This window comes from Pagrus pagrus (genome assembly GCF_965226575.1).
Source record: "Pagrus pagrus genome assembly, chromosome: 3".
NCBI lineage: Eukaryota > Metazoa > Chordata > Actinopteri > Spariformes > Sparidae > Pagrus > Pagrus pagrus.
This window is the reverse complement of record NC_140187.1, coordinates 27,528,643-27,541,476: the sequence shown is the minus strand read 5'-3', so window position 1 is coordinate 27,541,476 and position 12,834 is coordinate 27,528,643. Positions and strand designations below refer to the sequence as shown.

Here is a 12,834-nt window from a genome sequence, read left to right as displayed (position 1 = left end):
ATTTCTTCAGGTTAACTGTGAGGGCTGTGGCAACCAGTTGTCGGAAATGTCTCATTTCCATTTTTATTACATTTTCAGCTTTTTCTTCAAAACTACCTAAAATGAGGTTCCTATCACAGTTTGTTGTTGAATAATGAAGCAAATAAACTGCCTTTTTCTGCGAGAGTCATTGAGGTAGTCCTCCATTTCTTGAGGTAGAAGTGTTACTTCTGGGAAAGTACCCAGAAGTCATACAAAATAATATCATATCAAAATATTACTTTGGTAAAAGTAAGAGTCACTCATACAAACAGTACTCTGTTTAGTGTTTTATGTAATTACATATCTAAAGGAATTCTCTGGCAATAAATGTACTTAAACCTACATTAGGAAACAAGACTATCACAGAGAAGAATGCCTATTTCCTAATGACTACTATAATGTTCTTAATGTCCGTCACCAGGACAGATCCAACAGATATGGTTTGGATTAGTCAGAAAATAAAAGCTTTTTTACATGGTTGACCGCTGAGGATGAACGGGTTTCACAGCCTCAGACAAGAAGCTGTAGTTTGGTGGTACGGCACTAAAACAAATTTTAATTATTTTCACCATCGTCAAATTTCAGTTATTAATCTTACACAGCCACAAATACATACAGCACCTCATTGCTATGCATCCTGAAAACAGCTATTTTTAAAGAAAATAGTATTAAAATACTTGATGAGGCAGTTGTGCTCATAATACTTTTGTCCACAGAGGTCGCTAGAATCAACAATAAATTAAAGCACCTTGCTTGTAGCTGCTTTAAAGGGGATATGTATGAACAAAAATAACAAATTAACTAAAATTATCAAAAGAATGTTAACAAATAGCAGTTTTCGACATTATGACGTCTACGTATTGTGTTGTGTAATCAGCTAGCGATGGCTCATCCTTGTCCAGAGCTGCTTTGCTACAGGTGTAAACACTAGCAGTCCCCTTGTCCCTGAGTTCCCAGTCTCAGGGACAACCACCAGCTGCACAGCTAACTGAGCTAACTAGCTAAGACAGCTACAGTTCGCAGCAGTTAGCAGTTGCTCTGGTGATATGATATGTATATTTAGCGGCGTAAAAAGTAGGATATTAGCCTCCAAAATACTGGAACATAAAGTAGCAGAAAATGGAAAGTATAGGTACCTCAACATTGTATTTAAGAACAGTGCTTGCGTAAATGTGCTTAGTTACATTCCATCGCTGCCTCAGACTGGTTTACCCTTTCAGTACTTAAACAAGCATTTCTTTAAGGTGAGCGCTTGATTCAGCTTCCTTTAAAAAAACAAAAAATCAGCCAATCTTATGCAAATTTATTGACATTCAAAAATGTTGTGATCATGTCATAAGGTGGTTTTCCAAGAATACACGACTTCTCTTTTGTCATTTCTGTGCCTGAATTAAATGTGACTGCTATTACAATACTAAAAGTCCAAGCAACCCAACTGGGAAACGGCTCTCACTCAGGTTGATTAATATTAATGAAAGCTGTGCTCATGATGCCAGCACCAGACTACTACTGTACATCCCACAGCAGTCCGAGTCCCCATGTCACGTGTGATGTGTCCGAGCCTGCTCCTGAGAGAGTTAGTCCACTGGGCTCTGAACAAGACAGAACTGGCATGTCTAGGATATGATCCAGGGGTGTTTGAGACACTGGGCAGCTGTTGCTCTTTTCTCTGGCTGCAGCTCCAGCATGGTGAGGAGGAACGAGCTGAACTGGGCGGCTTCCTCCCGTGGCCACTCATACTTATCCAGCAGGATCTCAAACAAGCTCCATGGCTTCAGCTTTGAGATGTGTCGCAGTTCTCCTGCACAAGGTAAGAATTAGACTGATACACTGCTTTATTGTACTAAATACTTTTTTGCGAAGAATTCTTTAATATCAAGTTTTTAACTTATCTTAAATTTTGTCTCTTACTTAAAGAAATGCAGGTGATTTGATCGTATGATGAGCAAGATGCAGTATTACTAGCAAGTATTACTCTGCAGTAAGAATTTAGTACATTTTACCTTTTCGGTTGAAGTATCGCTTGGAATTTCTCCCTGAGAGGGCAAACTGGGATGGAAGTTGTCCTAGCAGCTCAATGATGTGGGCAATGTGATCTGAGAGAACACAAGCAGATACAGTATTATAAGCACATTTAGTTTGATCAAGGACAAAAGGGATGTTGTGAAGAAGACAAACCTTCCTCGCGGGAGAATGTGGCTCCTGACTGGGGGTCGAACAGATAATCCCCTGTGGCCAGCTCAAATGCCTACAGCACACATTAAGGGACAAAATATGCTTGTGACACATCTAGAACTAGCAATGCTGGAATGAAACATCATCAGAAAGGAGAGATGAAGAACATCTGTGCAGGTGCTCGCCTCACCATGCAGGCGGTGCTCCAGATGTCGGCCGGTGTGCCGTAGTCAGCGCCGATCAGAACCTCCACAGAGCGGTACTGACATGTCTGGATATCCTCAGTGAAGTGTTTGTGCTGACAACAGGAGAGATGAGGTCTTAATGTTTCACTATTAATGAACTACATGACTATCATCTGTCCACATACTCTATATTATCTTGCCCAAAATGAGGATATTATCTCAATAATTATTATATGTGGTATGTTACCAATGACTTAAGTATCATGACTACAAAACTGAACTAATATCAGACTTGGTGTGATGATCAGATCTCTTTAATAAATGCAGCATGTAGGACAGTGTTCTCTCTAGTCTATACTGTAGTATCAGGTAACAACAGAACAGGGGTTACGTACCTCATGATAGTTGTTAATCATGCCTTCCCCAAAGCAATGGCTCTGATGTTTTGCAGGACAATAAATGTCAGCTCATCTAACTTTCTGATAAAACCTGACACAAACAGATTTGCTGCCCCTCATATGAATTCCTCACATGTTCTAATCCTGACAATCCCTCCCGTCACCTCAGGCTTCAACTAAATGCTAACATTGGCATACTAACATTCTTACAATGCTAATATGCTGAAACTAAGCAGGTGTGATGTTAACCATGTTCACTAGCTTAGTTAAGCATGTGAGCGTGATAACACACAGAAAAAGCTTTTTGGAATGTCGTCGGTATTCGGTCATACACCAAATGTTTTGGGACAAATTTGGACCCGATGATTAAAAGTCAGTATATCAACAAAAATATTCGAAATTTATCCTGAGAGGGACATGAATGTTTGTACCAGATTTCATAGCAATCAATCTAATAGCTGTCGAAAAGCTTCACTAAAAACACTAAACATCCTGGTGCTAGAGGAAAACATCACCAAAAGTTAGTCTGATTCATCCTCTGTGGACCGATAATGTTTGTACAATTTCAATTACAAAGTATTTTTATTGTTGGGTAGTAAAGGATCACATGTTATGCATTCAGATTACAAAAAATAAGTAACTCTAATCAGTCCAGGTTACAATTGAAAAAATGTGTCATTAGATTAAAATGGCATTGTCGAGGATTCCTTGATACATTTTTGACTATATACTTAATTTTTTTTACTGTTTTCATGATGACCAAAGCTCTATCAACCCATGAAAAGTTTCTCTGACATCCCTCCAAAACAGCTTCTGCCCAGTGCAAACTTTGCAAGCCAAAAATAAAGGTGCTGTCATCCGCAAAGATGGACTTCAAATCTGAAGAAGCACACATAAGAAACAGCATCCGACATGTTGTAGAAAACACACAGCACACCTGTGGTTTGTGCCAGTGCTGTTTTTGTGAGGGTTATTTGATTTGACTGATTATAAATGCTGAATATGCTAAATACATTTTTCATGTTTCAAGAAAAAAAGTATTTGTAGAACTTTGTGCAATATTGCAATATTCCCATTCCTAAAGCCATGTCGGCAGCATGGCTAAAAATAATTCAGAATGAAAAAAAAAAAAATGTCATCAGAGAAAACAACATCTTTCCCTGACTCTGCCAATGAAAAGAGGTGCATAACCACCACTGGGTAGCACTGAAATTCACCACATCATGCTTTATACTTCTTTCTCAAGCTACATTTCAAATCAGCCTACACAGTCTTGTCTCACTGGAAACATATGGCTGCTGTGTTTTTCACTGGAGGGCACAGTAAATAATGCTTTCATACTCTGCTCTACAGAAACCATCTGTTGCATTCAGTTCTGTATAACTGATGGGTTGAAGGGGTTTCCTGAACTAGATATATGGCCATTTATAAAACACCACAATTTGCTTCATGGCTCTGACAACTGTGACACATAGAAGCAAAACTCTTTTTTTATCCTGGAGTCTGTGATTTAGGACTAATCTGTCAAGATAAGCCTCATCCGTTTCCAGCTGAACAGATTTTTAGTTCCTCTGCCAATGAGATTTTCACACGTGTCCCTTTATTTGTTCTTCGTTTTGTCAGCCGGATTACACACAATGGAATTTCCCTGAAACTTGCATGGAGGATGGGTCTCGGCCCAGAATACACCCTGTTAACTTTTTGAGAGACAGATTTTCTCTCTCTCTCTCTCTCTCTCTCTCTGCGAGATGAGGGTGTTATTCAACATTTTCATTAATTACTCAGGGAATAATGAATAGATCTTGGTGAAAAAAAATCAGGCGTATATAGGTAGCTATTTCCTGTGATGAACTGGCGACTTATCCAGGGTGTACCCCGTCGTCACCCAATGTCAGCGGGGTTAGGCTCCAGCCCCCCTGTGACCCTGAAATGGTAAAGTGGTTTCAGATAATGGATGGACGGATGGATGGATGGATAGGTGGCTATCTACAGTATGAGTGGGCTTAAATTATGGTTAAGCAGTTATGGGTTGTTTAAAGTTTAGAGCGACACCAGTTGATCGAGTTTGATATTGGATTAGGATTGATTAAATTTAAGGGGACTGTTGGGTTTTGGCTGAGGTATGCGCTCTACTAAGTGCCATTCTAATACTACTTAGATTTATTTAACCACTCTTGTCTAATTTAACCAATTTTATCTAATCTTCACTTAGTTTGCTATTTTTTTATAAACCATAAAATAATAGTTAGCAGTTATCAACTTGTTATTTATTTATACAGTTCTTATTGGTGTTTTGGTATTTTCACGTAACTCATAAACACACTGAGCAGTTGCAGCTGAATTTAGATGACATATGTACATATCAACTCTACGAAATTCTGCAAAATTTGACAGCATGATCAATATAAACAGATATTAATCTAGATTCTGATGCTGGACTCAGGTATTACCCAAATACGTGGTCAATCAGCATGATGCTCACTGTGCATATTTTAATGCATAAAAAAAAATCAGAATAAGAAATGCTCTGTCAACATAAATGATGGATTATGATGTCATGGAGGAGGTGTGTACTGACAGCCTTGCAGTTTGAAGATGAAATATGATTCTATAGATCTTCAGGTTTAGTTTGCCTGTTAAATAATCACTCACCACCCAGCAGGCGTTGCCTAGGTCAGCAATCTTGATGACGATTTTATCAGCATTCTGGGGTTTCAGTAGGTCCAGAAGTACATCCGAGTCACCTAAAATACAGGAAACAATGTGACACCTGTGATGATCTAGGATATACTTTGAGTGTACTGTTGATGCTAGGCTATCTATATAGTAACATATTAGCTGATGTAAACACGCTAACAAAGGTACAGACATTTGAAAAATGGTAAACATTAACTCTCAGGAAGAAGCACAACTGCTTTAAACACAGTTTAGAAAAAAAGCACAATGTCATGAGACTGACCAGGGGGAGAGGGTGGTGAAGGTAGAGACGTCTCTTTGTCTCCTGTCTGATGTAATAACACTGATCTGGAGCCAGAGACAGGAGCATCTGTGTGGAGGTCTGTCCAGGAGCAGGTGGCGTCTCTGTGACTGCGTGGAGCTGAGTCCAGACGGTCTTCAAATAGCAGGGTGTGCCTCCTTAATGTGAGTTTAGGACCTGTGAGTTTAGAGCGAAAGGTGGAGCTACGGGCACCAGAGGGAGCAGTGATGTCAGAGAGGGACACACTAAGCTTGTCTTTTTGATGGCAGTCAGATGCACTCTCCTGTCCTCGTCGACTCTTGTCTCTCCTCGTCAGTCGCTTAATGGGGCTCTTGGACACCTTGCTGGACTGTATGGGTGACATCAGAGGTGAGCACTGAGTAAAACAATTTATCTGAAAAGTACTCACTGAGTTGTCATCATTTTGAAAGTAAAGAAAATCAGTCAAATTAAAGCCACTGTGTGTAAGAAGTGAAAATGACATTGGTGCCCCCTAATGGCAGCATCAAAAATATTCAACATCACATTGACATGTTAAAGAAGAATTACATTTTATCAACCGCTTAACTTAATACATCTAACACAAATCATCCGTAGTTCATAAGACCCATAAAATAGAGCTTTACATGAAATCCATGTATCAAAAACTCAAAAATAAATTGCGAGGCTGTTACTTTGCTCTTGTTGTAGAACAGTAAGTTGCTCACAACAAGATATATTGAAACCAAAACAAAAGTAGTTGGAAGGTCACCAAAATCTGCAGTTGTCTGTTTTCACAACAAGCAACCCCCTCTACCCCCCATGTAACCCAGCCCTTTGGACTATGGGATCCTGTAAGTGACACAACAAAGCCACATCAGCAAGCTGGTCAATGTGAGCACATATTCAACACGAGCACAGGTCACCATGCAAAATATAATCAGGGACTAGTTCAGTGTTTCTGTCTCCAGCTTCTAATTGTGATAGTTACAGATACTAGGTTATTGTCAGATATAAAAGTCAACCAGAAAGTAAAAATACGTTATTACATTACAGTATTTTCTTGTTTTCTAACCTGATAATCTGCTCTTCCTTTTTCTTGACATAGGAACCAAAAACATTAAATACATATTGTAAGATGTTTCCACTGTGTCTTTAAGATCAAAAAGTGATTGCAAAAGTACAACAGAATCAGTATGATGGACACCTACTTCGGACCTATATTTCTTCAAGATATAATAAGTGTGTACTGTATATAAAGTGTATATAACTGTATATAAAGTAACAAAATATTTCATTTGGTCGCTCTAACTTCCAAGTAAGATTCTGAGAGTGAGAAAGGAAGTCAGCAAGTGTAACTGAACATTATGTGAATTTTACTTTAATACATTACCTTGTCCATGAACATTGAATGACCTGCCTGAATCACGTAAGATAGAATTTCAATGGCAATGATGGTTGTTAAACCATGAAGACAACAACTCCAATGAACCCACGCTACTTCTCGACTTCCTTAAAGTACGTCTTTTGTTTTATTTGTTTTGATTGAGAGATCCGTAGCGGCAAGTAGGTAAGTGCAAATGCAAAACCCCCTGTATATACAGATCCCAATTTTAGCCAAAATAAAGCGGTTTGCTTTTTTATTCGAGAACAAGGCTGTTCTGCTCAAATATTTTGTGAAAATTAGTTATTTTTGTAACATAACGGTGGAGGGTTGAAATTGCTGCAATATTAACATCATAAATAAATGTGTGTGTAGATGAAGGATTCAAGTCTCTTCCATCTTGAGCATCACAGTCATCATTATATCAAACAGAATCAATAAATCTCAATGCGATGTGCTCATCTGGGACTGTAATCTGACAGAGTCAATTGGTACATGTCTCATGCCCTGCCTTTTCATGGTTTCTCATGTCCTTTAGTCAGTTCCACACTCCGCATGTTAATAAGATGCAATTAAGAAGCTCGAGTTCAAAAGCAAAACACAACTTCTATCTTACCCACTCTCCAAGAGTGTGGAAAACCCCAGTCAGCTTCCCCAACAAGCTGGACAAACTCTTAGGAAATCATAACGGAAATGCACAGGTCATGATGCAATTATTCAAAAATACAAATGTCCTACTAAAATGAATACAATGATAATGAACAGAAGAATAAATTTCAGGTTGCACACCTGTTTTTCTCTGGAGGGTCTGTTCACTGGCAGGGAGTAAAAACACCAGCAGGTAATGAGGAGGAGTGAATGTGAAATTAATTGAAAAAACCTAACAGCAGGAAACAATTTTCTTGTATTTAATCAAGAACGCCTCCGTCAGCCTGGTACACACAGATTTCTTTATAATTGCACCTAAACATTGCTAATGCAGTGTCACTAACCTGAGGAGCTGGTGACAGCAGGCGACACTGGTAGCTGCCACAGCTTGGTGTTGGCCGCCAGTTTCCGAATGTAAACCTCGTCCACTCTCAGCAGGATGTTTTCTGGCTTGATGTCTGTGTGGATGATCTTGCATTTAGTGTGCAAGTAATCTAAACCCTGCAGGACCTGCAATAAGGAATGAAAAGACTGTCACTGCACTCCATGTCAATGAGGAGCAAAAATAGAGGATAATGTGTTTTTAAAAAAGAGCTCAGTCAGTGGTGAAAGGATGGGGGATGATTTAAGATGGACTAAAGGGTTGCACTTCACCTGTTGGAGGATGCTCTTAACGCAGGGAAGGGGGAGACCAGTGTAGTTGGATTTGACGATCCACCTCAACAGCTGATGGCCCAGAACCTCCAGAACCATGCAGACGTCTGGTGAGCAGTGAAGGACCTTGTTTAATACTGTTGAACTTGCTTGTTATAGTTTGTTTGTTTGTTTGTTTGTTTGTTTGGATGGATGGATGGATGGATGGATGGATGGGTGGATGGATGGATGGATGGATGGATGGATGGATGGGTGGATGATGGATGGATGGATGGATTGGATGGATTGGATGGGTTGGATGGGTGGATGGATGGATGGATGATGGATGGATGGATGGATGGATGGATGGATGATGGATGGATGGATGGATGGATGGATGGGTGGATGGGTTGGTGGGTGGATGGATGGATGGATGATGGATGGATGGATGGATGGATGGATGATGGATGGATGGATGGATGGATGGGTTGGATGGGTGGATGGATGGATGGATGGATGGATGGATGGATGGGTGGATGATGGATGGATGGATGGATGGATGGATTGGATGGATTGGTTCAGAACCTCCAGAACCATGCAGACGTCTGGTGAGCAGTGAAGGACCTTGTTTAATACTGTTGAACTTGCTTGTTATAGTTTGTTTGTTTATTTGTTTGTTTGTTTGGATGGATGGATGGATGGATGGATGGGTGGATGGATGGATGGATGGATGGATGGATGGGTGGATGATGGATGGATGGATGGATTGGATGGATTGGATGGGTTGGATGGGTGGATGGATGGATGGATGATGGATGGATGGATGGATGGATGGATGATGGATGGATGGATGGATGGATGGATGGATGGATGGGTGGATGGGTTGGTGGGTGGATGGATGGATGGATGATGGATGGATGGATGGATGGATGGATGGGTTGGATGGGTGGATGGATGGATGGATGGATGGATGGATGGATGGATGGATGGATGGATGGGTGGATGATGGATGGATGGATGGATGGATGGATTGGATGGATTGGATGGGTTGGTGGGTGGATGGATGGATGGATGGATGGATGGATGGATGGATGGATAGTCTTTTTGAAGGATACGCTCTCCATTTACTCCAGTGATCCTGAAGTCATCTATGAGGTTCACGATTCTGTCGCGTTGTGGATCTTTAGGGTCACTGTCCCTGACCTGCCCGTCATAGAGTGAACATACTACAATATCAACAAAAACTGAACTATGTAAAAATGATAAAGACAATCACACTGTTATCAAATGACTTGCTAACATCTAAAATGCAATAACATGGCGACTGTTTTGATTTAATGATATATAAGCCACTGTGAGAGATGCTGGTGGTGTCGTATTAATATTACCAAGACTGAGAGCAGCCAGAGAGCACTGAACTCAACATTATCAAAGTACGTGCGTATATTAATTTTGTAATTCAAATTGCTTCACCCTGTCTCTCTCACACATACCCACACACACAATCAGAAAGATCATCTTCCCCCACACTTTCAATATCAGATACAAGCCCAAACGTGTTTCTTATTAGAGATTTTAAATTGACATCAGACATGGCATGACATCAATTTTTGCCACATGTATCAGTCTCACTTATTGGCAGGCCCACACGGAATCTGCACCCGCAGAATTCAGATAACAACTCTGAGGACTTTCTGCAGATTTTAAAGGAATAGAGAAGCTGTTTGTGTGTTTTGTTTTCAGTTAGTGTTAAGATTAAAGTTAGTGGTGTAGCGTAACAATATGGCAAAAAATTGGATTTGCTGCTGAAGATTTGTCAACATGGAAAATTGCGAGGGATCGGGCAAATGTATTCTCCAATAGCTTAACGCACACAGAAAAGTGTTGTTCGGTAAACTGTGTCAGCATTTCGCGGACTACCTGAGGAGCATCTCAAGTCCCTCATGTTGGTGATGAAATCAAATCTTAAATTCAAAGGTCCTTCTAAAATCTACTTAATATTTTTGCTCAAAATCAATCTTTGTGATCTAAAATGCATATTGTCTTTCACATTACATGTAAAAAAGAAGCCAAAAAAAAACATTCCCTTAAATTCTTCTCATTCTCATTTTGCTGAAAACTGGAAAAAACTCTTGGGCCTGCTTCTTAGTGAATCTTGCTCCACGACCACCACAGTAAAGACAATATTTTCTTGGTGTTGAACAGACACTTAATTTCAAAGTACTCTTGCAATCAACACTTAGTAGATTAGTGGATTGTAAGAGCACTCTAACATGATCAAAACCTACTGAGAACGCATCTCAATCAAAAGCAATCTGGTCACACTGACACATTTCAGAAGTTTGATCTCATCCAGTGCCGTCTCTGTGAATGTTTGAGCACTCTTCACCACCTTCAGAGCCACAAAACGCCTCCTCCTGCATGCAAACAATTATGGAAGTTAGCTAATGAAATGATGTTTATATCATATTATCACTACATTTATCACTATTTTGTTATTAAGTCACATAAAAAGTCAAAAAGTCAAGCCTGTACTTACTCCATATCCCAGCAGAGCCACACAGTAGAGAAGTGACCCCATCCCAACTTTTTAACCACTTGGTAATGGTCAACAAAAATCTCTCCAATCTCTACGTGATAGTAGCCACCTGCAACACAACGTAGCGCCTGCATCAAAGAAAAGATCTCAACCAGTGTGTTGGAGTTTGGTGTTGATAATGTTGCAGCCTACCAATGCCATAGTCTTCAGGGTTCTCCTGTTGCTCATCGTAAAATCCCAGAGGCTCGGGGGAACGAGGATGTTTCTGTGCAGCTGGAGGGCAGTGGGCAGCTTTGCTGGGCAGGGGAGAAGGTTTGGGACGCCCCACTGTGTCTGGGGAGGGGTGAGGGCTGGGTTTGATGGGTGGATTCAGTGAGTTTGTTGTAAGGAGGGCTGATATAGCAGCAGCATATGAAGATGACATGTTTATCTGGAGCCTGATGAGTTCAGGCACAGCTGAAGACAGGCCCAGATGACAGCAGCTCTCAGGGAGAAAGCTACAAGAAAAATGCATTTGCATACTTTCAAACACAGAAGGAGTTCTTCAATCATGCTTACATCCCTGAAACAAGAGTTCATTAGCTGTTTGTCTCTGGCAGCTTGTTTGTTACAGGAGGTTGTTTGCGGTGACATTTCAAATGGGCCAGTGGATGTGTACGTTTATTTTTAGCTGGACGAATGGCATGTCAACGTAAATAGCTCCTGTCACTGGCCCAGCTGCAACTGAACTCTGTTCTATCTCTCTGATTTTGTATGGACGACTACAGTGTGGGCGCCACAGTTGTAAACACGAACGGCTGGCAATTCAAATGAATTCATTTCCATTCAAGGGCTATTTGACAAGAGCAATTATTTTGTTAAGACAGTAAAGTCATGGTCTCTCATACAGCTCTAACTGTATTCAGTAGCGGTGAGCTGGGCTTACTTCTGTGTGGTTGTACCCACTGTGTCATGGGACTGTCAAAAGGTGCTGATGGCTACAAGAGAGCAAGTTATCTGATGTTGAATAAAATAAAAACAGGAAAATACAAAGTATTACTGCGACTTCAAAATAAAAGTCTAAATGTTGGCCCTGCATCAGCCTATGTGTCTTAATTTGCTTGTTAAATTCTGAGAAGTCATCATATCCTGTCACATATTAATACAGTAAACAAAAAAATTAACAACTGTACACCAAACAGCTAGCTAGCTTGTTTATCTGTAGCTTGACAGGCTAAAAAGTTTCTCATGTTGTTGGATATTAAAGTAAGGAAATATTTAACACGTTTTTTTTTCAGGAACAAAACTCTTGTCTTTTACCTAACAACATACCGTATTAGCCTTGCTTGTGGAGAGAAAATCCAGCAATGGCGTTCAAGTTAATAAAAACGACCACGAATATTCATGAAAGCTAGCCTTGTTTGTCCTCAGCCAGTTGTACGGTCGGTTTGTCTGTAATTCATGACACTTTACAGATATACACGTGCTTTTTACATTATTCTGTAATGCTTTATAGCAAGTCTTTTTTAAATGTTTAGCCTATAGTCTACTTCTAGCTTTACCGCGTATGCTTTACTTATTTTGCTTCACACTCCCGCAGCGAGACTAGTTTTATTGTGAAGGTTTCAGCAGGATGTCTAGTTTATTCTCGTGCTGTCCCGAGCTGTCGCCGGTTTTAACGGTGAGACAACTGAAACTCAGTCTTGTTCGCTCGTAATTAATAGAAATCAACACCAGAGGAGGAGCCTACAGTACTTACCCCCGTGTGTGATATATCCACTTTTAATATTTGAAACGCGGGAAATAAAACGGTTCTGGCACGAGGTCAGCAGGGTCCCTCCGCCCGCGTGCTCGGTTCCTCCTCGCTCTGGTCAGCGTGACTGAAAAACAGTGTCAGGTCTAGGAATAGACCTGCC

The 12,834-nt window shown here is 40.4% G+C and overlaps 1 protein-coding gene across 3 annotated transcripts; it reads right to left on the bottom strand.

Annotated features, from left to right (window-relative positions):
* Positions 1–1,309: 1,309 nt before the first annotated feature.
* LOC311255495 (SRSF protein kinase 3-like) lies at positions 1,310–12,786 on the bottom strand. 3 transcript variants are annotated; one of them, XM_084350021.1, is made up of 15 exons: positions 12,678–12,786; positions 11,132–11,436; positions 10,940–11,048; positions 10,730–10,817; positions 9,516–9,603; positions 8,422–8,528; positions 8,112–8,277; positions 7,909–7,934; positions 7,736–7,792; positions 5,739–6,105; positions 5,432–5,523; positions 2,387–2,494; positions 2,200–2,269; positions 2,025–2,117; positions 1,310–1,822 (listed from the first exon to the last, which is right to left on the bottom strand). In XM_084350021.1, exons 2-15 carry the CDS (start codon positions 11,361–11,363, stop codon positions 1,638–1,640), a joined length of 1,788 nt encoding a protein of 595 aa, XP_084206147.1. In that variant the 5' UTR covers positions 11,364–11,436; positions 12,678–12,786; the 3' UTR covers positions 1,310–1,637. The 3 variants fall into 3 exon arrangements, with proteins under 3 accessions (XP_084206147.1, XP_084206148.1, XP_084206149.1); XM_084350022.1 differs by lacking the exon at positions 12,678–12,786 and adding an exon at positions 12,251–12,437; XM_084350023.1 differs by lacking the exon at positions 7,736–7,792.
* Between the last annotated feature and the right edge of the window lie 48 nt (positions 12,787–12,834).

What these genes read in the sequence shown, in the direction of transcription:
- LOC311255495 (XM_084350021.1), bottom strand. Translation starts at nt 11,363, where the DNA reads ATGTCATCTTCATATGCTGCTGCTATATCAGCCCTCCTTACAACAAAC. An exon ending in TGCTGTCACCAGCTCCTCAG is followed by an intron (nt 7,935 to 8,111) that starts GTTAGTGACACT and finishes ACTCCCTGCCAG; the next exon opens with TGAACAGACCCTCCAGAGAA. An exon ending in TTCACCACCCTCTCCCCCTG is followed by an intron (nt 5,524 to 5,738) that starts GTCAGTCTCATG and finishes CCTGTATTTTAG; the next exon opens with GTGACTCGGATGTACTTCTG.